The following is a 26290-nucleotide window of genomic DNA, read 5'->3' as shown; positions in this document are numbered from 1 at the left end:
GGGACTCAGGATTTGCAGTGGGCATAGGTTCAGATTAGCACTTTGCCTTAGGGGAAATGCCTCGTTCTTGCTAGAAAGCATCTCCATCCTGATGGAGATTTTGTCATGTTTTGTTTAAAAAGACAGTCCATGTAAGAGAATTGGAAAAAGTAGGCCGGTGAGGTGGCGCTAGAGGTAAGGTGTCTGCCTTGCAAGCGCTAGGTATGTCTATACAGAAACCCTCACACAAATGCTTATGTAACAACCGTATTTGTAATATTTTTTGGTGTGATTTTGGTTTTGGTGTTGGGGGCCATACCCAGCAGTGTTTGGGGCTTGCATCTGGCTCTGTGCTCAGGGCTCATTCCTGGTGATGCTGAAAAGACCATACGTAGTTCTGAGGATTCAAATTGGGATTGGCCACCTGCAAGACAAGTGCACTACTGGAGAGATATTACTACCTCTCCATTTCCTCAATGTATTTTTTAAGTGGAAACAGCATAAATGTCTAACTAGGTAAGAAAATGTGGTATATTTATATGCGGTAATATTCTTCATTAATAAAAAGAGAAGGAAGTACTGATAAAGTGCTACAAACGTAGGTGAACCTTGAAAGTATTATGCCAAATGACGGAGCCCAGTCACAAGAGGGCACATATTGTATTATTCCATTTATACAGAATGTTTTGTGGAACAAATTCCACGAAACCCGGGATAGATTAGAGATTTCCAGGGACTTGAGGAAGCCAGAGTTTCTTTTGAAGGTGACAAAAATACGTTCTAAAATTAAAGTGTTGGTGGTGGCACAACTTTATGCATAGATGAACAGGCATTGAATGGTACGCGCCCCCAAGATGAATTTCATGATACGTGAATTGTATCTCCATAAAGCTTTATTACGGAGAAAAGAAGTCATTCCAACACTGGTAGGTTGGTAGTTCAGAGCAATGTGATAAGTGTCAGGGCAGAAAATCCTTTTCTATCAAACAGGGAGCTGTTAAAAAGCTCCCTTACTAGAACTAAAACCTTTAAACGAAAACCCTACAACTAAAACCCTGAGTTCTCAGCTAGCTAATGCCCTTTGAAAAGGAAAAAAAAACTGACCTCCAATCAGAAAGGAGAGGTTTGAGCCTCATCTATATGAATCACTCACCTTTTAAGATTGAAGAGGTGCAGTATAATCAGCTTGTCACCAGAGAGTTTGCTGGTCTTCTTGATAAATCATGTCACGAGGGGGCTCAAGACTTCTTTTTTTTTTTTTTTTTTTGGTTTTTGGGCCACACCCAGCGATGCTCAGGGGTTACTCCTGGCTGTCTGCTCAGAAATAGCCCCTGGCAGGCATGGGGGACCATATGGGACACTGGGATTCGAACCAACCACCTTAGGTCCTGGATCGGCTGCTTGCAAGGCAAACACCGCTGTGCTATCTCTCCGGGCCCAGGCTCAAGACTTCTGTTCCTGTCAGGGTGGTGGCAGCCAGTGACACCAGGAGCTAGATCCACCTTGGACTTGGGCCCATGCAGAATCATCAGGGATGCTCTGTGGACATGTATGCATTGTACTTGCTCAAGGAGTGGCTGATGATAGAGGCCTACGGATGACAGGTGGCTGAGTGCTTTTTGACTGGTTATTTGGCAACTCGTCCTGGTTACTGCTTTCTGATAGGTATGAATATACACATAGCTTCACATTTTGTGCCTGTGCCCACAAGTCTATCTACATGACGCTTCACCAAGCTTATTTGTCCCAATCCTTCAGACTTCAGCCTGATAAACAGCCGGTTCATCTGTCACTTTCTGAACATCTACGTGCCGACCTCAGAATACCAAGTGGGTGACCAGGGATGCTGCCCAGAGCTTTGCTCCCTGGGAGGGTTTCTCCGTAGCACTATCTTACAGAGTCAGCCCTTGGTGAAGCTGGAATATAGCTGCTTTCTGTTTTCAGCTCACATCAGCAGACCAAGCTGACCCATATGAGAATAAACTTGGTCTTTTCCCTCCTGCATCAGCTAATCATGATCGCCTCCCCCACTCCCTGTGCAGTCATCGTTGAGAAAGGGGCACTCATGCGACAGTAGTGAATGAATGAGAGCCATTCAGACCACCTGCTTCTGGAGCTTTCTTGTGCCCTCAGATCATGCCCATACTTGATCAAGGATGCATCATTTCCTTCTTGCGATGGATTGCTTTTGGCTTCACAAGACCTCATGATTTTGGAGGTTAGATAGAAACCAGATCATTTTTAATACACCAAGGCCGTTTAATCATGTGCAACTTCCACCAATGCCCAGTAACAACCAGGAGTTTTTCTTTGGATACATAGTTTTCTGTTTAAAATCATCTGGACTATAGAACTGTGGTTTTCATATTAGAATTTGGCATAAGCACTACATATAGTATGCTTTCCCCAAAACAGATACTGTGACCCAAGCTGGCCACTTGCAGATCGGCCTGACCCAGCTGCAGTGCCCAGAGCTGAGTCGCCCAGCATTATGAACTGTAGCAATATTCCCAGGCTTCTCTGCCTCTTCCTCTTATGGCCTTCTCCCCAACACAGTCCTTTCCCATTAATTAAAGAAAAACACAGGCCTGAGTGATAGCATAGCGGGTAGGGCATTTGCTTTCCATGTAGCCAACCCAGGACCAATCCAGGTTCCGTCTCCAGCATCCCACAATGGTCTCCAGGCCTTCCAAGAGTGATTGCTGAGCGCAGAGCCAGGAGGAACCCCTGAGTGCCTCTTGGTGTGGCCCCAAAACAAAACAAACAAAAAAAAAAAAGCACACCGTTGGCCCCAGAGTATAGTGAAGAGGAGAAAAGAAACTAAGTGGAAGAGGAGAAACACAAATATAGAAAGGATGGGGACCAGGGACCAAGTGGTCTCAAGTGCATTGGTAGTGTTTAAAAAGGGGGACAGAACTAAATATCCAAGCCAAAGACAACAACAATGGAATCAAGAGACCCAAATGTTAACAATCTAAACTTAAACTGGGTTTATTATATTGGCAGCTTGGGGGTGGTATGGGATGAACTAGGGAACATTGATTGAGGGAGATGCACACTGGTGGTGGGATAGGATGATTCATTGTATGTCTGAAACCAAACTATGAAGGACTTTGTAAATCACAGTAGTTTCAATAAAATTAAATTAAAAAAAAATCCATGTCTTCTGAAGCATCCCATGACTTCATCTCTCCTGACAGCTGCATAATATTCCATTGTGTATATGTACCACAGTTTCTTTAGCCATTCATCTGTTGAAGGGTACCTTGGCTGTTTCCAGAGTCTTGCTATGGTATCCCATGGAATGTGGTCCTGTTTGGGTTTTCCAACCTCTATGGTAAGACCCTATGGTATATCGGCTATTCCGAGTCTTTGATCCTTTTCTCAATGATTTTCTCTAAGTGTTCTGGCCTTTCTACTTCTCTTAGCATGGACCACTGTCCTCCCCTGGCTTCCATTACCTCCTGAGTTCCTTACTGATATGTTCAATCCTGAATCAGGGGGAAATGTTCTCATATCAATAATCTCTCCCACCTCCTATTTGGTCTTCTACCATTCAGCAAACCCAGAATCCAGCCACTTGCTAGATTCTAGAAATGGGCCCGTTTCTCCCTGAGCACACCCAGCACTTTCTGGATGAGTTATACTATAAACTAGCCCTAATTTGGGGTCTGGTCACTGGAATGGAGGAATGCTGATATTGAAAGGAGCATGTTATTTTGTAATGTGGGAGGGGGGAGTCTTTTTTAAGAAAAGGAAAGTCATATCCTTTAATAAGGAGACTAGATATACTTCTGTAAGGTAAGAATTTAGGGAGACTCTGGGGTTCTGAGGTTATTGATTGCAGTGACCCAAATGTCCCCACCCCATAATTCGAGAACCCAATCAGGGTATGATCTAATGGGATTGAGACTGTTACTCTTACTAGATCTTGGCCACTTTCCTAACTAAGTCTTGGTGCCTCCTTCTCAGCTTTCTGCCTCTGGCTACAAGAGATGAGAGTTTTTATATCCTGCCAAAGGGCCTCTGACTTTTACACTTCACCTTAAATTCATGATTAATCACACTCACCCTTTCATTGTCTCTCTCTGGAGTGGCCATAGCCCTCAGCAACAACCATCCCATTCCATAGTCCTTCTAATAACAAAACTGCTGTGAAACCCTCAAACTCCTGAAATATCGCAGCCACCCATGGGCTCCTGCCTGAGTTGGCGATGGGTAAGCAGACGACCCATTTCTCCTTGGCACTGACCCACCAGGGTTGTGGGTGCTCCTCCTCCCATCGAGTCAAGGGTCTCTCGGGACTGGCAGGGTTGCACCCACTTTAGAGCGTTCCAAGCCCACCTCCAGCACATACTGTGGTAGTGAGGTAGTGTGATTGGTTCTGTCGCACCAGACACAGAGATGCATTTTATTGGGGCTGGGAGATGAAGTGCAGGAAGCCCACCTGGAAGGTGTGTAGGATGTAGGATTGAGTAGCAGCAGAATCTGGCTGAGAAGCAATCAGAATAGAAGCTCTGATTCCAGGTTGCATACAGGGGCCTGCACTCGCCATCTCCCCCATAACTGTGCACAGCTGAGGCCCCTGCCCCTGCAACCTGATGGTAACGTGACTGATCAGTTCTTGTCTGCCCAGGGCATTGCCTGGCTAGGATTCAGCTGAGAACAGTGTGCGGGGAGAGTCTTGGCAGCTAGGAGAATGTCAGGGTGTGGGGTGCCAGACTCAGTATCCACAGAGTCCCCTTTATGGTACCCCTGATTGTGTCTTCTCCCAAGAGCCCTTAGAGCCTCACCTATGCAATGAAGTGTGGCTAAGCCATCACCTCACAGCGCACTTAGAGGTAAGGTCTGAAGAATATTCATGTAGGCCAGGACGAGATGGGAACTTAGAGATTAGGGATCTCAACCCCAAGAATTAGCAGGCTACTGTCTTCTCCTGACAAAGCAGCCAAGGCCTGGGGTAGCCCAGGTTACAAGAATTGGGAAGCCTGAGCCAAACTATTCTGTCAACTGGCCCCCTCCACCACCCCCACCACCCCTGTCAAGCTGCAAGATCAGGGTGGAGAGAGTGTTTGCTGTGGAGGCACAGGTAGGGGGTACTGGTCATCCTGGCCAATGGGCTAATAAATTCCTGGTGCTTGGAGACAGGCTGGCTTCCAGAGACCAGATTCCTGGGTGACTGGTGGGGTGTTCAATAAAGTGGCCCGAGAGAGGGGTCCACAGGTCTCTTGGGGCAGATACAGAAGTGACAACAGCATACACAGCTACCAAGGGTGGCTGCCCATGGCAGGGCTTTAGGACCAGGACCCTTGTGGAGACCTTGGGTGGGGCTTTTGTTGAGGCCTCTGGGACAGAGAGTTCTGGGTCCTTCCACCGTGATCCCTCACTTGCAAGGGCCCAATCGGGTGTTAAGGCAGCCCAGTCAGGCTCCATGCCCAAGAGAGCCCAGGTGACTGACTGGTCAGGTGGGCCAAGGATCGGGGACCCAGGGGTGCAGCCGTGGGCGGAGAGGAGGCGGCAGGCTAAGTGTACGGGAATGCCAAGATGAGCATGCGTGTGGCGGGCCTGCATTTTCAAACAATCATCAGCCTTAGTGTTCCAACAGCCTCTTTCACTTTGTAAAAGCCTTTTCTTCCGAAAAATAAAAGAAGATTGGAGGCAAGTACAATATTTGGCTGTGGCGGCTGCTCATTTGGCACGAAATGTCACCTCCGCCTTTCTCTTCCCGGATGCCAAGTGCTCCTTCCCTGCCTCTGGGTGGGCGGGCGGGGTGCAGGGCGGGCTCCCCGAGCCTCTTAAGATGCGAGAATCATTTCCTTAAACACACATTGTCTCACTCCAATTTCACGTCCGAGCAGTTCTGGCTAGGAATTAGCAGCCCTTGGGAGAGAGCGGGCGGGTTCTGTTTACTGGGGGTGGGGGGTGGGGGTGCCTGTGTAAGCAGGGGGCTTGGGACTGTTTGGACAGGGTGTCCACAGGGGACCTGGGTCAAGGGCTGCCACACCAGACTGGACCCCTCTCATAGGGGGTGACCAACTCCTCCTCTGTCAGACTCTAAGCCTGCTCTGTGTTCATGTTTGAGAACCTGGCTTTCGGAGAAGAGACATATAAGGATTTTTAGGGTGCCAGAGATAGTACAGCGATAAGGGGCTTGCCTTGCATGTAGCCAACCTAGGTTTGAACTCCGACATCCCACAGCGTCCCTTGAGCACCACCAGGAGTGATCCTTGAGCACTTGTTTGAGGTGACTCAAACCTCCCATTCCCCCCAAAAGGATTTGGAGGCAAATTGAAATTATTGTGTTCTCAGGCAAAGAAAGACACTGAAGATCATTGCTCTCTCTCCCTTTCTCCTCTCCCCTGCCCATACCCACACTGATCCGACAGACACAAAATCTCCAGGCTGGGCACTTCCTAGAAGGCACTTTAGGGCTGAGCCCAAGATAGACTGTGAGGGAGGAGCTGTCCCCCAGCTCCCCTGGGCGGCTGCTCATTCATCACCTCCTAGAGGGGAGACCTGCTCATTTGTCAGCCCATTAGCCAAGCCTGAGCAGCATATGGACCCGCTTTGCTCTGCCCTCTCTGCCTGCCTCCCTAGCATCAAATCCCACCGCACCGGCTGCTGAGGGCCAGGCGAGGACCGTGCAGAGGCTCAGAGGTGGTGAACTCCCTGAGCATTCTCTCCGGCAAATCTACATTCAGAGTTGGTGACAAAGCCTCTCTGAGCCAGAGGCTGCAGAAGGCCCTGCTTTCAGGAATCAGGGGGCTTTATTTATTTATTTATTTATTTATTTATTTATTTATTTATTTATTTATTTTTGTGTGGTTTTTGGGTCACACCCAGCAGTGCTCAGGTGTGGCTCCAGGCTCAGAAATTGCTCCTGGCAGGCACGGGGGACCATATGGGGCACCGGGATTCAAACCGATGACCTCCTTCGTGAAAGGCAAACGCCTTACCTCCGTGCTATCTCTCCGGCCCCCAGGGGGCTTTATTTTTAATGTTTAGAGAATCCTGATCCCTCCCCAAAAACACACACATGCCTATGTCAGAGGGAAGTTATGCCTGCAATCTGACACCATAGAAAGAGTGCCCACTGCTAGGGCCAGAAAGGGGTGCCAATGGCTGGAGTCTGACCTCCTGAGATAGATGCTGGGCCCAGACCTCCTGAGATGGAACCTGAAGATATTTAGGCCTTGGGGCCGGGAGGTGGTGCAAGAGGTAAGGTGCCTGCCTTGCCTGCGCTAGCCTTGGACGGACCGCGGTTCGATCCCCCGGTGTCCCATATGGTCCCCCAAGCCAGGAGCGACTTCTGAGCGCATAGCCAGGAGTAACCCCTGAGCGTTATCGGGTGTGGCCCAAAAACCAAAAACCAAAAAAAAAAAAAAAAAGATATTTAGGCCTGGCTAAGACTGTTTGTGATCCCTGGGACCTACTTGTATTGTATTTGAGTGAGGACACCGGTGGTCATATCTGCATTGAGTGAAAGATGTTCACCACCTCATTTGTCCCATGTGTCCTTGTGAGCCTGAACACACACCTGGATACACTCTACAGGACACACACACACACACACACATACACACACACACAAAGGCATGAGGACACACTGGGACACAAAGACCTGGGGACACACTCACTAGGGCACCTGTCTGCATGTGTGTCTCATCCTCGGATTTGTGTGCACAGACCAGCTCCACATGCATGCCCGGGCCTGCGAATGGCCAGAAGACATAGAGTAGATCTGAAGGGACCTGGCAGCCCCGAAACTTTAAAAGCCTAAAAGCCAGGGTGTCCCAGTGAAGTGACCCGGGATAACACCATTTTTCAGGCTAGCCCCTGGGGTCCCTGCAGGGACTTTGTATGCCAAGGAGAAACAAGAAGCAGGACCTCGGAGAGATAGCACAGTGGCGTTTGCCTTGCAAGCAGCCGATCCAGGACCAAAGGTGGTTGGTTCAAATCCCGGTGTCCCATATGGTCCCCCCGTGCCTGCCAGGAGCTATTTCTGAGCAGACAGCCGGGAGTAACCCCTGAGCAACGCCGGGTGTGGCCCAAAAAACAAAAAACAAACAAAAAAAAAGAAGCAGGGCCTCATCACCAACTTGCAGTGTTGGCCTGGGGCATTTCCAGGCCCTTAGAATCCTACCCCAAGGCCCAAAGGTGGCATGACCACTCAGAGATTCCCAGCCCTGGGATGAGGGTGGAGGCTCAATCTTCCATGTCAGGAACTGTGGGTCTGTGTTGGCACCATCTCTGCCTAAAGGAGGGGGCTCTTGCTCAGACTTCTGTGGGGCGTTGAGAAGAGTTGACTGAATTGGGGAGTATGGGAGAGGGCAGCACAGGGACAAGAGTTGGTTTCTTTTTTGTTTTGTTTTGTTTTTCGGTCACACCCGGTAGTGCTCAGGGGTTCCTCCTGGCTCTACGCTCAGAAATCGCTCCTGGCAGGCTCGGGGGACCCTATGGGATGCCAGAATTCAAACTACCGTCCTTCTGCATGCAAGGCAAACACACTACCTCCATGCTATGCTATCTCTCCAGACCCAAGAGTTGGTTTCTTCTTTTTTAGGGTTCTCTCTTATTTCATTAGTATTTCTTTTCTTTAAATATAGTTATTTAAGCACCTTGATTACAGACATGATTATAGTTGGGTTTCAGTCACATAAAGAATATGATGCTTCACCAGTGCAACATTCCATCACCAATGCCCACTATCAACCCCTCCCACCCACCCCCCACCCCCCGCCTGTATTTGAGACAGGCTTTCTACTTCCCTCACTCATTGACATTGTTATAATAATTGTCAGTATAGTTATTTCTCTAACTGCACTCACCACTCTTTGTCCTGAGCTTCATCTAACAAGCTGGTCATTCCAGCCCTCATCTCTATTGTCTCTGGGCATTATTACAATAATGTCTTTTATTTTTCTTAAAACCCATAAATGAGTGAGATTATTCTGTATCTATCTCTTTCCCTTTGACTTATTTTATTCAGCCTAATAGATTCCATGTCCATCCATGGATAGGAAAATTTCATGATTTCATCTCTCCTGACGACTGCATAATATTCCATAGTGTATATGTACCATAGTTTCTTTAGCCATTCATATGTTGAAGAGCATCTTGGTAGTTTCCAGAATCTGGTTATTGTAAATAGTGCTGCAATGAATATAGGTGTGAGGAAGGGATTTTTTAATTATATTTTTGTGTTCCTAGGGTATATTCCCAGGAGTGGTATAGCTAAGAGTTGGGAGTTAGTGGTATAGCTAAGAGTTAGGACTCCATCATGGCCAGGGCAGAACAGAGGCCTGGGACCTATGGTGTAGAGAGGGATGCAGAGGGGCCAGGGTGTGCTTAGACCCTCCAGAGAAATGCTTGTAAGGGGTAAACCCAGGCTCCTGTCTGTATCCTGCTCTGCTGGTCCCTACAAAGGGCCCTGCTGGGGTCCATCCATAAGATCCCACAGTACTAGCTTAGGGGGCTCCTGACCCCTCAAGGGTCCACACAGGTTTTCCCAGCATGCTCCTCTGCATGGGTGGGGGTTCCCCAGTTTTTTTCTCCTGCCTAGGAGGAAATAGGGCTGCCTTACATAATTGGGGCAATTTGTTCCGCTCGCATCCTCCTGGCATCCTTGCCCTCACCGCCTCCTTGCTCAGGGAGTCCTTGATGAGGCTGGAAGCTCCAGCGTCCCTCCCTCCTGCTGCAGGTCACTGAACAGAGGACACGGGAGCCTGCTGAGCTCTGATGCTGCCCAGATCAGGAGTGGAGAACCTGTGCAGGGTCAGTCCTGCTGCCTACAGCCTGCAGGACACCCTGGGTTCTCGAACTTTTCTCCAAGCCCTCAGGAAAGCTTGGAGCCTTTCACTACTGTTCCCACTGGCCCTTGCTCTCAATGCTCAGTCCCCCAGCCTCTGCTCATGCTTTCTCTCTCTCCTGAAAGTCTTCCTCTACTCTCCCTAGCACAACAAGAGGTGCCCACAACTGGAGCCAGGTTTTCCTGGGCCTTCCCTGCTGCTCACTCCTCTTCTGGGGCCTCAATTTACCCATCTGTATCCTGAGGGTCTGACCTCACAGGGCTGTGAGGATGTCTGTGAGTAGAAGCACATCCTCAGGCCTGGCCCACATGCTAGACCCTGCTTCGACCTGTCCTTGGCCTCCCATAAGCCTGCTGGCCTGGTAGGTTCACAGGGCATCTACTGAGCCACTAAGCATAGCAGGGGTTCGATGGGTTCGAAGAGTAGAATGGCTTCTACAGGCCTGCTTTGGAGAAAGGCATGCCATTGAGATGAGCTCCATGAACATGCCAATCAGGGTGGAGTTTACAGACATCCCATCAGCTCCAGTAGGCACTGTCTTTCAAAGCCTAGGACAAGTGATCCTAGGGCCTAGCTGAGGAGCTTTAGAGGAGTATCACAGGACCCCATGGAAGGGAGAGCAGCCGCAGAGATGAAGATGAGGTCTGGAACAAGTCTGGGGCTTCACTGAATCCAAGTGCCACAGATTACTGGATGATGGAGACTGCCAGGGCTGGGGAAGCTTGGATGTGGGATGGCCAGCATACAGGCTCGCTGGTGTATCTCCTCCTGTGGTAATCACCCCAGATCAAATAGCCCCCAAAGCTTGACCATGAGAGGGCAGCCCACCCCGAGTGGAAGTCCCAAGACAGCATCCACCCCTCTCCCCCACTGCACCTGACAATACGCTGGGCTGTTGAAGTTTGTGACTGTCAGGGCCGGAGAGATAGCAGGGAGGTAGTGCATTTGCCTTGCATGCAGAAGGACAGTGGTTCAAAACCCGGCATCCCATATGGTCCCCCGAGCCTGCCAGGAGCAATTTCTGAGCATATAGCCAGCAGTAACCCCTGAGTATTGCCAGGTGTGACACAATAAACCAAAAAAAGAAAAGAAATTTGTGACTGTCAGACTAAAGATTCTCTCAACATTTGTCCCATAGCTGGACAGTGGTTACTATTTTCACAGTTGTAGGGTGGTAAACACTAGGCACAAGGATGGAAGTGGGCCCCCCTCCCCAGCCAGAGTGCACTTGCATTCATGGAAGAAGCCTGAACCTGCAGAAGAAAGGAGGGACGGGTGCCAAGAGGGGCCTACTCAGGAGCACCTCTTTAGGACCAAGTGTGGCATTCCCTGAGCCCCAGCTTTATAAAGCCATGGTTTGGTGGCCACCTGCATTTTCCACATTCCCAAATATGGGTGTTTTCCTCTGGGGGAACCAGGGGAGATGGAGGATCATAGGGCTGGTGAATGTGGACATCCCTTCTGGATGTTCGTCCCTGGAATGTGCATGTACTCGGTGTTGGTGTTGTGTGTCCCTATTGTGTGCTGATCCTTGGGTGATGGACAGCTTGGCCAGTGTCCGAGTCCCCTTTGTTTATTTTATGCTTCCGACTTGTTCTCCGGAAGATTTAAGGGCACTTACAGGATCCATAAAATTCAAGATGAGCTTGTAAATTGAAAGTAGGGGGAAAATCAAAGACAATCTAAGGGAAGAATTCAGAAGGAACAGAGAGATGCTGACAGAGGATGTAGCAAAAAGACCAGCATATCAGCTGTGTCAAGGACTCAGAGGAACAGGTCATCCTAGGAACCCTGGTCCATAGGCTGCTGTCACCCTGACAGACTATTGCCTCTGGATTCAGGATCCATGCTGCTCTGAACCTTTCTAAGAACCTGTTCACCAGGATGTAGGCTCATGGTCTTCAAGTTGTAGACTATCTAGATCAGTAAAACTTAGGTTGCCTGGAGCCAATCCAGGTTCAATTCCCAATACCTCATATGGTTCACTGAATCTAGCCAGGAGTGACCCAGGGGCTCAGAGCCAGGAGTAAGCCCTGAGTACCACAAAGTGTGGTGCAAAAAAAAAAAAAAATTTTCACCACTGGAACCACTTGAGAAAGCTGGAGACACACACACACACACCCAGTTTTGAGGTGTGTGTGGGCCCTGCAGAGACCTGGAGCTGCCAGGCAGCTGGTCCATCCAGGAGTTAATGCTTTTACTGAGAGCCTAAGTGTGAGGCATGGCAGGATCTTCGAACAGTTGCCTGGTCCTTCCTGACTGTGAACTTGATGTGTATTTGTGTGGGTTTAGGATGCAAGTCAAATAACTGCAAAGGGCATGTGAGTATAGGAGAGGACCTAGAGGTAATCTCGCCTGAAAGGGGCACATACTGACATGCCCACTGAGCAGCTGTAGAGGGGCTTGTGCCGGGATCTCAGGGTCCCTCAGGCCCTGCACTGGGCAGCCCATCTCTAGCAAGGAGGGTCCTGGACTACCACCTGTGGCAGGGGCTGCTTCTGGGCCTCTGGCTTACTGGAGGGAGCATAGAGTGAGTCACTTGCATTCCTGAAGGCCTGGCTGAGCAGCTTGAAGTTTCCCGATAGTTTATACAAAATGCACTGCTTGAGGAGCTGGTAGCTGATAGGGATACAAATTCATTTTTGTGGTATTCTTTTCTTTCTTTCTTTCTTTCTTTCTTTCTTTCTTTCTTTCTTTCTTTCTTTCTTTCTTTCTTTCTTTCTTTCTTTCTCTCTCTCTCTTTCTTTCTCTCTCTCTTTCTTTCTTTCTTTCTCTCTCTTTCTCTCTCTTTCTTTCTTTCTTTCTTTCTTTCTTTCTTTCTTTCTTTCTTTCTTTCTTTCTTTCTTTCTTTCTTTCTTTCTTTCTTTCTTTCCTTTTTGCTTTTGGGTCACATCCAGCTGCGCTAAGGGGTTACTCCTGGCTCCAGGTTCAGAAATCGCTCCTGGCAGGCTCAGGGGACCATGTGGGATACTGGGAATTGAACCCATGTTTGTCCTGGGCAGCCGCGTGCAAGGCAAATGCACTGCCACTGTGCTATCCCTCTGGCCCCTCTTTTATTTCATTTTTATTTTTATTTATTTATTTTTTACAAAGTTGTTGATGGTTGTTTCAGTCATACAGTGTCCAAACCTATCCCCTCCCCAGTACACATTTTCTGTCATCCCTGCCCTCTCCTGATTTGGTGTATTCTTGACTGTGATGGTGAGGGAGTGACACGAAGGGCTCCCCTCTAGATAGATTCTGACCCTAATGGTGCCTGCATTTTCTCATCTGTAAGGTAAGACATCGGCAAGCTGTTGAGCCCCTGTTAGTGCAATGCTACAGGTTAGAAACAGGGGGTACAGGCCAGGTGACCCTCACATACACACACACACACACACACACACACACACACACACACACTTCAACTGGGCATTGTTGGGGGAGAGTCCATTTCTGGCCATTCTTTTTTGTTTTGTTTGTTTGTTTTCAGGGGGGCACTCCTGGCTATGCACTCAGAAATTGGGGGACCATATGACACACTGGGTGATCAAACCGTGGTCCATCCACGTGCAAGACAAATGCCCTACCACTGCGCCACAGCTCCAGCCCCATTTCTGGCCATTCTGGAATCCTTGAAAAAAGTATTCCCAACTTCTGAAGGGTGTACCCCCCAGCAAACACTGTGAGTGCTGGGAATGGATGTGGGGTGGCCCAGAAGCAGCAGTCAAAGCAGCTTCTACCCTTTCCTCCTGGAACTCAAGGCTGTGTTTACAGGGAAGGTTTCTGCAGGAAACTCATGAGTCTGCCCTGGTCCAACACGGGCCGCTTCCAAGACTTGGCCTTCTCTGCCAGTCTTCGTGTCCCTGGGAGGCAGCAACAGGGCCTTGCTCTAACTGCCAAGTGACAGGTCTCTGGATGGAGGCTCAGAGCATCAAGGCTGGTGAGGAAGGACATAGGCCAGTAGTCAGAAGTGGGGCCTCTCCTGCTTTAGGCCATCTCCATAGCCACTAGAATGTGAGTTTCTAACTTGACTTAAAACCTGGGGCAGTTGGGTGGCAATCTAGAGCCCCAGTTTTCCTCCTCTGAATCCAGACCTGCTAAAAAAACTGGGCCCCTCACCGGTGAAACGAGAGGACACTCCACATCCTGACTTCAATGTAGGATATGCAGATTCCAGGATCTTTAATACAGAAACATGATACCAACAGCAGAGACTGTGTGAAAAGTATGTTGGCACTACAGACAATGTCTTGGATTGGACGATCTAGCTTGCCTGGAGCCTAGAGTTGGTCTTATGCCAGGAAACTTCAGGGGTAGGGTCCCTTTGTATTTAGGCCAAGGTTATTCCTTTCCATGCCCCTCATATTTTGTTGGGCCTATGCAAACAACAATTGCTACTCTAACACCGTTTTTACTGTGCTCCTTTGACTCTAATCCTTAAAAAAAAAAACACTTAAAATTTGAGGTTAACTTAATATGCATGTACATGGAAATGTAAAAAATACTATGCCTCTAATGTTTAAGGAGTTACCTGGGGCCGGGAAGGTGGCGCTAGAGATAAGGTGTCTGCCTTGTAAGCGCTAGCCAAGGAACGGACCCCGGTTCGTTCCCCCGGCGTCCCATATGGTCCCCCCAAGCCAGGGGCAATTTCTGAGCACTTAGCCAGGAGTAACCCCTGAGCGTCAAATGGGTGTGGCCCAAAAACCAAAAAAAAAAAAAAAAAAAGGAGTTACCTAAGTTTTATAGCTTTAGATTGCCTTGTGTGCTGTTAAGAAATATTATAATGTGTTACAACCTGGGGGCTTGAGGGACAAAGTAATTGTACATGGATTCTGTTTTATTTACCTTAATGTTCTTCGGCTGAAAGTTCAAAGTTAAGATATCAGCAAGGGGACTTCTGAGAATTACCTTATGGGTGATTGTCCTTCCACTGAAACTTTACCTTGTCCTCTTTCTTTGCATCTTTGTTCTCATAATTAAAAAGAAAAAAAGGGGCCGGGCGGTGGCGCTAAAGGTAAGGTGCCTGCCTTCCTGCGCTGGCCTTGGACGGACCGCGGTTCGATCCCCCGGTGTCCCATATGGTCCCCCAAGCCAGGAGCAACTTCTGAGCACATAGCCAGGAGTAACCCCTGAGCATTACCGGGTGTGGCCCAAAAATCAAAAAAAAAAAAAAAAAAAAAGAAAATTCTGAACTTCAACAAACAGAAAAAAAACTGGGCCCCTCACCAATACCTTTAAGTTCAGGTGGGATCAGCCATGGAATACCCTCCACCCTGCTCAGAGGCCATGTCTGGGCTTCGTGGAGCCAGACTGCTCAGTGGTCACCCAGGGAGAAGGCAGACTGGGCTTGTCTGAGGCAAGGGGACACCAAGGGCATCAGGGCCTGGCACTAATAACAGGGGTGGTGACCCAGCCTCCCTGTTCACCATTTCCAGCTGGTTTCTGCTCCTGCCAGAGCTTTGATTTCCTCTACTGGAAAGGGGGACAGTAGCTGGCCTGCTCTGGCCCTAAGGGGGATCAACTCTGTCTGCCCCTGTCAGGTTGCCGGATCTGGGGGGACAGAGGGTGGGCGGGAATAGGTGGGGAGACAGCAGAGACAGCGGAGAGTGGAGCCAGACTGGGCGGCAAGGGGGCCTAGTCGCCGGCACAAACAATCTGTTTCCCATAAACACGGCGCCCACACCAGCCGGCCGCCACCCGGCGACTTGTGTGAGTTGGGAAAGTGTGGGTATGTTTACTCACACTCCCCCGTGCCAGCTGGTATGCTGGGCACAGCTTCTCTCCCAGCTGCCTTGACAGCCGGCGGCTCCCAGCTCAGGGAGGGGGAGCAGGCAGAGGCCCCCAGATCTTGCCTACAGTTTGGTTTAGGTTCCGATTCTTTGCTCCCGATGCTCTCCTGAACCAAATGGAGACGATAGGAGTCCAGAAAGTCTCCTTAGATAGAGTACACTGGCCAGGCCAGTCTCACTATCCAGTTCTCCAGGACTTCCAGTGATCCAAGGCCTGAAGATGGAGCCATTTAGGGACTCCCACACCTTCATCAGAAGCAACAGGTTCAGTGGGTTCAGACCCCCTCCGCACAACCCAGCTGCCTTCTCAGTAAATACTTTCTGTTGGGTATAGATAGCACCCAGAAGTCTCAGTGCACCCAGAACAGAGGGGCATGCATTTTAGAGAGTGAGGGCAGAGGTTCTGGATCCCACAGGTTCCAGGTCCTGAGTCCATTTCTCAGGGTGTACCTTGAACAGTGACAGCTGTCAATGGGTGGCATGAGGCCCATGGAATCAGGACAAGCCTGAATAGACACAGTGGCACTGTTTCACCCACCAGTGGGCCCGGGCAAGCACCTTGGGGTCTCTGGGTGGTGACAGCTAGAAAGAAGGGGTTCAGGGAAAGGCCTTTTGAAGCTAGACTATAAGTCGCAGGTAAAAGCAGCCCCTGCTTGAGCTTTAACTTAGGACCTTGTGATAGGGCATAGTTGATGAGATGTGGCCCTGGCATCATGTTGTTGAGTGCAGAAAAGTGCCCAGTAAGTGCCCATGTAAGCTCTCAGGAATGTTGGACCATTGACATCTCTATGGTGGGGAATGGCCTATTGGATTCCTCTCTCACCTCCCACCTAGAGTATCCTGGCCAAGCATCTCACCAGTTCATCATGCAACTAGAGTGATAGTACTAGAGACAAGGTGTTTGCCTTGCACATAGCTGATCTAGGCTCAAACCCTGGCACCACATTTGCTCCCCAAACACTGCAGAAGTGATCCCCAAACACAGAGCCAGGACTACGACCTGAGCACAGTTGAGTTTGACCTCAAAGCAACAAACCAAAAAACTCTGTTTTCTAACAATGGCAGCCAAGAGACCCACTACTGAGGTATGGCCCCTACTCCTGTATACCTCTGGGAGCCTCAGAATTCTTCCCTCAGGAACTCTTGGAGAGGCCGCCCCACACTTGGAACAGGGTGGATACTGTTTCATGACTTCTCTCACTTGAACACGAGGGTATTGGTACAGTCTGGATTGAAAGATGGAAAATCAGGGCTCAGGATTGCCACCAATTGCTGCAGGTTTTAAATTTAGAAACTCAAATTTCTTGGGGCTGGAGAGATATCACAGTGGTAGGCCATTTGCCTTGCATTCAGCCAACCCATGGCAAATGATGGTTCAGTCCCCAGCGTCCCATATGGTCCCTTGAGCCAGCCAGGAGTATCCCCGGAGTGCTGCTGGGTGTGACCCCCCCCCCCCCAAAAAAAAGAGAAGCTCAAATTCCAGGGTGGTAGAGATGGCTTAAAAGTAGTGTCTTCGGGGCCGGGCGGTGGCGCTGGAGGTTAGGTGCCTGCCTTGCCTGCGCTGGCCTAGGACGAACCGCGGTTCGATCCCCCGGCATCCCATATGGTCCCCCAAGCCAGGAGCGACTTCTGAGCGCATAGCCAGGAGTAACCCCTGAGCGTCACCGGGTGTGGCCCAAATAAACCAAAAAAAAAAAAAAAAAAAAAGTAGTGTCTTCAGCCACCATCATGGACCAGTGCCAGCCTGCAGATGGACAAAGGTAAAAATATATATATATCACTGGGAGCCGGAGCTTTAGCACAATGGGTAGGATGTTTGCCTTGCACATGGCCAACCCGGGTTTGATCCCCAGCATCTCATATGGTCCCTCAAGCTTGTCAGGAGTAATTTCTAAGCACAAAGCCAGGAGTAACCCCTGAGCACTGCCATCAATGGGTGTGACTCCCAAACAAACAAACTAACTAACAAAAACAAAACACTGGTCAATTAACTTGATTATAGCTTCAGTCCATGGACATGTGTCATGGACATATAGAATCTTGTCCAAATGTCTGCACCAGTCTGAAGGCACAGGAAGATTATAGAGGTCTGGGTTCCATCCCTGGCAACACAGAGTTCCCTATGCACCACTAGATATGAGGAGAAAAAGATAAATAAAGAATCCGGGCCCGGAGAGATAGCATAGCGGCGTTTGCCTTGCAAGCAGCCGATCCAGGACCAAAGGTGGTTGGTTCGAATCCCGGTGTCCCATATGGTCCCCCGTGCCTGCCAGGAGCTATTTCTGAGCAGACAACCAGGAGTAACCCCTGAGCAATGCCGGGTGTGGCCCCCCCCCAAAAAAAAACAAAAAAACAAAACAAAAAAAAAAGAATTCATGCTTCAGGTATGGAAAAAAAACAGCAACAACAAAATACACACACACACACACATAAAACACAAAGAATACACACTTCAGAGAACCAACAACGGGCCACCCCAGATTGGCCACCCCATGGTCACTCGGCCACCCTTCAGGCCTGGGCTCACTATATCTGTGCCATGTGAGGTGGCCTTGCAGGGTTTTGCGGGGACAAGCACAGAAAGGTTGGCACAGACTGGCCCCTCGCTCAACTGGGAGGATTTAGTTTATTGTTTTGTGTTGGGTTTTGTGTCTTTAGAAAAACAAGAGATTGAGCCTTTTTATGACACGGATTTTACAGCGTAACGAGGCAGCGTAATTTCCCATTCTCAGCAGCAAGTGCACTTTTTACACTAATTGCATAATTAGACATAATGTACTAATTGCGGTAATGGATGACAGTCAACTAAACTTTAACTTTAAAAACAGGGAGGCGTTACTGGGGGTGGCGGCAGGGGCGTGGGGCCCCTGTGTGTGCTGCAAAGGGAACTTGCTGGCGGGAGCACCTAACTGCTGCCTCTTGGGGATCAGAGAACCACCAGGACCTCTGGATCACAACCCCTCTACCCTCCCTCTTTCCACTGCCCCCCACAACCTCCTGCTCTAATTATTAAGCCATTCATGTTCTCCCCTATGCTGGCCTTCACACAGACAGCCATCACTCCTGACTGAGGAATCTTAGCACCAGCAACCCCTCCACTAGCCAGCATTTCAGACTGTTCAATTGGCCTCTCCCCATCCCTGTCTTTATCAACACCCCTTCCTGGTCCTACTCAGGCACCTATGTAGTCATCACCAACTTGGGCCTTTGTCCCCTAGGATGTCCCTGAAGCAAGGTCTCTGCTGCCCAGGTTCAAGAGCCCACAAAAGTCTATCGCATGAGTGTAGAAGGCCCCAGGGGAAGATGGAGAGCCAAGTGGGGAGGAAGGAAGGGGCATACTCTCACTCCTGCCTCCGTGTTCCCCATCAGAGCCCACATTTCGATGACCAGGGGAAATAGCTCTGAATGGGTTGGTTTCAGGAAATCTCCCCTCAGTGGGAAGGTTAGTATCAGTGATGTGGCAGGCAACATCCACCATCCAAGCCTGGGTGTGGATTGAAGTCCAGCTGTGCATGTCGGGACCAACCCCTCATAGGGCGATAGCCACATGGCATGACCACGTGGGAGTCATTATGGCAGCTGCTGGATGTCAGAGCTGATGTAGCCTGGAACTAAGTGGCACATCTCCTGCTGGGGAAAATGAGGATCCTGCATGTGATCAGCAAGGGCAGGCTTCGTCACAGCCATGCCTGGCCCTACATCACATATATTGGCCACGGAGGGGACAGAGTCCCTGTCCCAGAGAGCTGTCCTGTGCTCCTAGTCCAGGAAGGTCCTCAGAACAGCTGGCTTCAGGCTTCCATGTTCCCCAGGACAGCAGCCCCTCAATCCTGTTGCAGTTAGGATGGGGGTGTGGCAGGTGGGAGTGTGACCTGTCCTGGAGCTGTGCTAAGAGAATGGGGTGCCCTGACCCAGATCCCCATCAATTTTATGGTCTTATAGCTTATATAGCAACTACAACCATATCCTTGACTTTTCCCAAAAGGTAAGACACAGGAGGAGCAGCCTGACAGAGATCAGGGCAGGAACCTGGACCCAACTTTGCTGACCATCTCAGATTGCTGACCAGATTGCTATAAGTCCCATCCACACCTTCCTTCTGGTGTCCGCATGAATCCCCACCCTTTCACCCAGAGCTCCTCCAATTCTTGGTATAAGTGCTACCCCATTTCAGCAGCTGGTCCCTATCTCTAAATGCTTGCCCATGCAAGCCAGTTTGAAAAGCCCCAGGGACCATCCCAGTCCTCTGACTACTTTCTTGTAAACCTGGGGTCTTGGTGGCTGGAGGTAAAACCCATACTCATTGATTTACATCAGGGATTACTCCTGTCACTGCTCAGGGAACTATATACATGGTACCTGGGATTGAACTAAGGTTGGTCACATCTAAGGCAAGTGCCCTAGCCCACTGTACTCTTTCTCTGCCCACCCCTTCATGCTGTTTCTTCCAAGACCAGGAACCAGACACCAGCTGAGACTGAGCGAAAGGGGACTAAGAATAGCAAGCCCCCTGGGGTCCTATTGTGGTACTCATTTCACCAGCCCTGCCTTGTGCCCTGCCCAGTCATCCAGACAGGTAGAGGAGGCCAGTGTGCTGGAACCACCAGCTGAACCCCAGCTGGGCCTGGCCTTTGAAAAGACAGCCCTACTCAGGAGCAAGAGGGCCCAGACTGCGTCAAATCTTTCTCATTTCATTTTCTTTCTGATTTAATTTTCCAGAGATTAGGGCCCGTTCCCCTTCGCTGCAGAGCATGCTTCAAGCACACACCTGTTTTCACTCCCAGGGCTGGCAGGGAAGGGAGAGCTCTGCCTGTCTTCCCACTCCCTCCTGGGCTAGAGAGATAGCACAGCGGTGAGAGCACTTGTTTTGCACGTATTCAATCCTTGGCATCCCATATGCCCCTGGAGCCCCACCAGGAGTGACCCCGGAGTGCAGAGCCAAGAATAAGCTCTGTGTACGGCCAGGTGTGGCTCAAAAACGAATAAACAAGAGCAGTCCTCTTGTTTTCTTAGGCCTTGGATGCTTAGCTTCATCTGCTCTGTCAAAGGCCCCACCTTTCTCTTCATGATAAATAGGGGGGCAAGATTATACAATGAGGCCCAGATGGAGGCTTCAGGTTCTAAAGACCTTGCTCAATCCACTGTTCTGTGTGTCCCAGCCTCTCTGTCCCTCTCTGTCCCTCATGTCCTACCTTCTAGGGGGTGGGAAGAGGACCTTCCCTGAGGTGGCCAGGGCCTTCAACTGTCCCTCTCCTTTCTCCTTTCCCCTTCTCACTATCCTCCTCTCTGGGACAGGTTGGGTGCTGGCCCAAAGATGGAGACATAGAGAAACAGACCCCACTGCTATGATCTTTTCAGGACTGTTCTGATGCCTCCCAGCTGTCCTGAGCCTTGTCTCCTAAGTGGCGGCCTCTGTATTCCAGATACTCAGCTCCTAGGGACAGCTATTGGGAGTTATGGGGCAGAAGATGGTCTCTCTGTTCCTGCAAGGACATTGGCTTTCTGTCCAAGGTCACTATTCCTCTGACTAGGTTCCTCTCCCCCTTTCTGTGGAGCTCCCAAGAAAGCAGGAGGCTGGCAGAGGCTTGAGGAAGCCAGACCCTCTCTGAGCCCGACAGGCCGCCAAGCCAGCAGGCTGGTTGAACAAGCCACATGACAAAGAGGAACTGAGAGTGTGGGGTGGGTGTGAGGGGCAGATGGAGAGGCAGGTCTCCATAACTGGGGGTGGAGGACAAGCGCTCTAACTTGGTTTCTATCCTCCTAGTGCCCGCCTGGCTTCCTCAACCTGTCCCCTTGTCTGCCACCCTGTCCCCTTCAGTCTCCAGCTCCTCTTTTTCAGCTGTAGCAGCAGGAGCAGAACTGTGGGAAGCATGCTGTTCCTCGAGCATCACTGTTGTGCTGTCTCTGCAAAGACATGGTCTGGGGTCATGGCTGGGAGCACTGTGAGGTTGTTCCAATGAGTGAACTGGGCCAGGGATACCAGGGGACACACTGTACTGTTATGATTATAGAGTTCCTACACTCCATGTGCCCTTATCTTTTTTTTTTTTTTTTTGTAGTTTTTGGGCCACACCCGGCGTTGCTCAGGGGTTACTCCTGGCTGTCTGCTCAGAAATAACTCCTGGCAGGCACGGGGGACCATATGGGACACCGGGATTCGAACCAACCACCTTTGGTCCTGGATTGGCTGCTTGCAAAGCAAACGCTGCTGTGCTATCTCTCCGGGCCCGGGCCCTGATCTTTTGTTGCTCCCAAGCCAACCTCAAGAACCAAGGCGAAAGGATGGGGCCCAAGGAAATCAGGGCTGGAGATGCTCTGGAGCTCCTCTGGTTTCTTTGGGGGGTGGGGGTTTCCTGCCCCATCTCTACATGGAAAGCCTTTCTCAAGCACCACAGAGGGAGAGATGAGGCAGGATCATCTGCTGCAGTGTCTCTCCTCTCTCCCTGGACATGTCCTCTGTGGCAAATTCACAGGAATGATGTGGGACTAGAGTCACTCACTGGGATATAGGAACTGGGGCTAAATATATCTTAGGGGTGTTTGAAGGAGAATTCTGTCCTCATCTCCTCAGAAAATTTTTCTACCCTCACCCCAGTCCCTGCTCTAGGGCAGAATCAGATAAGGAAATGTGGGGGAGCAGGAAGTACATGAGCAGAGACATGTGGTGGGCCCAGACTGAGCACCTACCTGCTCACATGCCAAGCCAGTGGGCTTCAGGCAGTGTGGTGGGAAGAAGTGAGACAGCAAGGTAGTGTGGCCTAAGGCTACCTACCAGTAGAACTAGGAGCATGGTGGTCAGAAATAAGGGAGTCAGGCCCGGTGCCCACCAACCCAAGCTCTGCAATCAGACATGGATGTGGGCATCTTTACTGATCAGAGATGTGAGAGGACAGAGCTGCTAGCGGTCTCTGCCCCAATCAGTGACATCTTTGGGCCTGGGCAATCCCTATCATCAGCTGCAAGGCTAAGACTCAGGTGTCAGACACAAGCACGGGATAGCTGGGGCGAGCAGGCAGTGTGTGGATGTCCAGGAAGGGGAGTGAATGACTGCAGGTTGGAGAAGACTCCAACTCCTGCAGAATTCTGGTGAGCCTGATCTAGAGCAGCGGTGACTGTAGGAAAGATTCCTCCGCAGTCCCCTTCGAGCAGAGAGGCCGGCCCTGCTGCTCACTCATTTAATAGACTGAACCGAGGTTCAGGGACAGGATGACTTGGCATGGTCCCCACTTCTGGGGAGAAAGTGTTAACACGTGACCCTGTTCCTAAGAGACCTGATCCCTCTCGAGCACACCTGGCCTGGCGAAGGGAAAAGTCCAGGCTCTGAGGAGAGCTGGCCTGCAGGAAGGCCTGGTTCAATCTTGGATACTGTCAGGGTTCTGCTTGCCATGGGCAGGCAACTGGGGTGCCCAGGAAAGACCTAGACAGGGGAATAGATCCCGGAACTCTTTCCCTGCTGGGAAGTCAGATGGCTGCACCCCCTGTTGGTGCAGTGGGCTTGGGTGCACCCAGCAGAGATTTCAGCAAGCAAGAAGGAAACCTTGGCCTCACCCCAAGGCACTGGCCCAAGAAAGAAAGGTTGCATTGTCTTGAGCCTAAAGCCTGGGAAGAAGGCCTCTGTAAGGTTACCACTGAAAGGTTTGCGACCTTGAGCGCCACTGACAGGTGTTTGACCTTGAACTGTCCTCTGCTGTTTCTCAGCCTCAGTTTCCCTAGCACTGAGCATTGAGCTTTAGTCTGTTTTTAGTTGGGTTGTTGTTGGTTTGTTATGTGTGTCTGGGGGGTTTTGTTGTTGTGTTGTTATTTTCCGTTTTGGGGCCACACCCAGTGGTGCACTTATTCCTGTCTCCACACGTAGGAATTATCCCTGGTGGTGCTTGGGAGACCATTTGTAGTCCTGAAGATAGAACTCAGGTCATCTGTATAGATGTAAGATCTGTATAGAATGTAAGCGATATCTGAGTGTAGAGCCAGGAGTAACCCACCGGGTGTGACCCAAAAACAAAAACAAAAATATGTTGGTCTAACATATAATGGAGAAGCAGGAAGGTACAATGAATTAGATGCTTACATTCTTTTTTTTGGGGGGGGGGTCACACCTGGCAGCGCTCAGGGGTTACTCCTGGCACTATGCTCAGAAATCGCTCCTGGCAGGCTCAGGGGACCATATGGTATGCCGGGATTCGAACCATCGTCCTTCTGCATGCAAGGCAAATATCCTATTTCCATGCTATCTCTTCGGCCCTAGACCAGCATTTTTATTTGTTTGGTCCATACCTGGCTATGCTCAGGAGTTCAGGCTCTACGCTCAGGCATCACTCCTAGTGGAGCTCAAGAAGCCAGATGTGATGCTGAGCATAGAATCTGGGTCAGTCACATGCAAGGCATGTGCCAATGACACTGGCAGTAGGCTCTAGGATCCCTGCCTTTCCAGTGACATTCATTCTTTGTGCCAGCAAGTCTTTGTCTCCATCACAATCTGGCCTGAGGTAGGGCTCTGGCTATGCCTGGCCTGGTGCCTACAGAGGGCCTCTGTTGCATCCAACCCTCTCTGCTCAGCACTGCTCTGGGGAAAGAGCAACTTCACCACAAATTATTTTGTTCTAAGAAAAGGACAAAAAAAGAAAAGAAAAGCAGGGAGGGACAAAGGGCTGGGAGGAGGAGATTGCTTGAGCTCTTTGTTCTTTAACCCTTGGACTATCGGGCTGGGGATAGGGGACAGGCAGGGGCTATGAAGGTGCCTGTCCTCCCCCCCCCCCCAGCCCCTTTACTCCCCATCCAATGCCAGGAACCTTATCTCCAGTCTTGCTGTCACTCTGTGACCTTAATTTGTCTTTCCTCAGCCCCTCCCACTCCTTTATCTCCTCTCATCACCTCTTGTCTCCACACCCCTTGCTCTGTGCAGCTGATGGCATAGGCCAGTGGCAGCCCAACCTGTCACCTTCAGTGAAGGAATCTGCTGGGGCATCTGGGTGGACGTAAGGAACCACATCATATATATGTACACATGTACACATGTGGGGTTGGAGCAGTAGTGCAGCGGTAGGGCATTTGCTTTGCACATGGCAGACCCAGGACAGACCTCGGTTTGATCCCCGGCATCCTATATGGTCCCCTAAGCCAGGAGCAATTTCTGAGCACATAGCCAGGAGTAACCCCTGAGCATCACCTGGTGTGGCCGAAATAAACAAACAAACAAAAAACCCACATGTACATATGTACACACTCAAGACCCCAACATGAACAAAGCCACCTGCAAAAATCTATAGCTCACCAGCAAGCTTTTAGGCTTTGTCTAGAGGCCCTAACCCCCCTCCTTTCCCCACACTCAGGCTTATGCTGGCAGATGGGTGTGTGTTGAGCCACTGTACACACACACACACACACACACACACACACACACACACAGTGTGGTTTTTATACCCTGACCAGTGCTTGTGTATAGTCATACCACGAAGGAAGGGGGCGGCAGATCTGTTCTCCACCACGAGCTTCTTCCTTCCCTCTCCCTGGCCCCATATCTGTACCATGAGTGACAGGAGTGTCCCGGGGGGGACACCCAGAGCTCTGGTTTCTGCAAATATTCTGGTGGCAGCAGATACTAAGGGCGGTGCAGTTGCCCAACCCAACCATGGTTGAGAGCGGCAGTGTGACACGCATGCAGGGGTCCATGAAAAGGCACACGGCTGTGAGAGCATCTTTATGTGGGTGTGTGGGGTGGACTGTGCTTAATGGGTCATCTCCCCTGACTCTCTGCAGCCCGCACTTTGCTTCTGTCCCACCCCAGGGCCCTGCTCTATACCCTGGGAGCACTGGATTTTTCCCACCACCAGACTTCTGAGCTCTCTGTGGCCGATACCATGTTTGGATGAAATATGTTAGGAGCTGGTGGATAGGGCAAATGAACACCAGGCCCAGGGAAGGTGAGGCACCCTTGGCTTAACCTCAGCTTCTGCTTCCTTCCAGATCTATAAGGACAACCGAAATCTGTTTGAGGTCCAGGAGAACGAGCCACAGAAGTTGGTGGAGAAAGTCGCAGGGGACATCGAGAGCCTGCTGGACAGGAAGGTGCAGGCCCTGAAGGTGGGTGCTATTCATTGTTGGGGGGCAGAAGAGCACTGTGAGTCACATGTTCCAGCCTGGGATGGTCCTCCCAGCCTTGCCTCCAGAATGGGCCACGTGTGGTGAGACTGTGACAATGGACATTGGCAATTGTGATGGGAACAGGACGATTTTATCTGGATCTGCATGTAACCTGGGGTAACAGTGCCCTGGGTGAGTGCTGGCCCCAAATAGTCCAAATAGTGATGACCAGGAGGGTCTGATAGGGTTGATTGTTGAGGGACAGTGAATGTGCCACAGAGAAGGCCATGGCTATATATTGCTAGGGGTTGGGACCCCTGCGGTGCTTGTGACTTTGAACATTTTCTGCTTCTCTTGGGGCTTTAGGCTCCCCGTCTTTGCTCAGCAGGGGTCCCAGGCTCTGCAGTTCTATAAGAAGACAGAACCTGCCAGGCAGCGGTGACCAGCTCAGCAATGCCATAGGCCTCTAGGACTTAGCTCACCCCCTGGAGACATAAGGGGAGGGCTATAGAGTTGCAGGCCCCCCCTGGACAAGCTGTGCAATGCTCAAGATACCCCCAGATTAGAGACACAACTGCAGCTGCCCTGGTGTATGCAGGGAAACAATATACAATGAAGGGGAAGGTGGTGCTGATTGGAAGATTCGACTGA

At 50.3% G+C, this 26290-nt stretch overlaps 1 protein-coding gene across 7 annotated transcripts in view; it reads left to right on the top strand.

Moving 5' to 3' along the window:
* CACNA2D2 (calcium voltage-gated channel auxiliary subunit alpha2delta 2) overlaps positions 1–26290 on the top strand; it is a 158442-nt gene that overhangs the window by 52568 nt on the left and 79584 nt on the right. For all 7 annotated transcript variants that reach the window (XM_049777326.1, XM_049777324.1, XM_049777325.1 and 4 more), the window contains exon 3: positions 25523–25639. In XM_049777326.1, coding sequence (XP_049633283.1) covers positions 25523–25639 — 117 coding nt within the window. The remainder of the gene's footprint in view (positions 1–25522; positions 25640–26290) is intronic.

Source organism: Suncus etruscus, chromosome 7, assembly GCF_024139225.1.
Source record: "Suncus etruscus isolate mSunEtr1 chromosome 7, mSunEtr1.pri.cur, whole genome shotgun sequence".
NCBI lineage: Eukaryota > Metazoa > Chordata > Mammalia > Eulipotyphla > Soricidae > Suncus > Suncus etruscus.
This window is presented reverse-complemented; position numbering and strand designations above follow the sequence as displayed.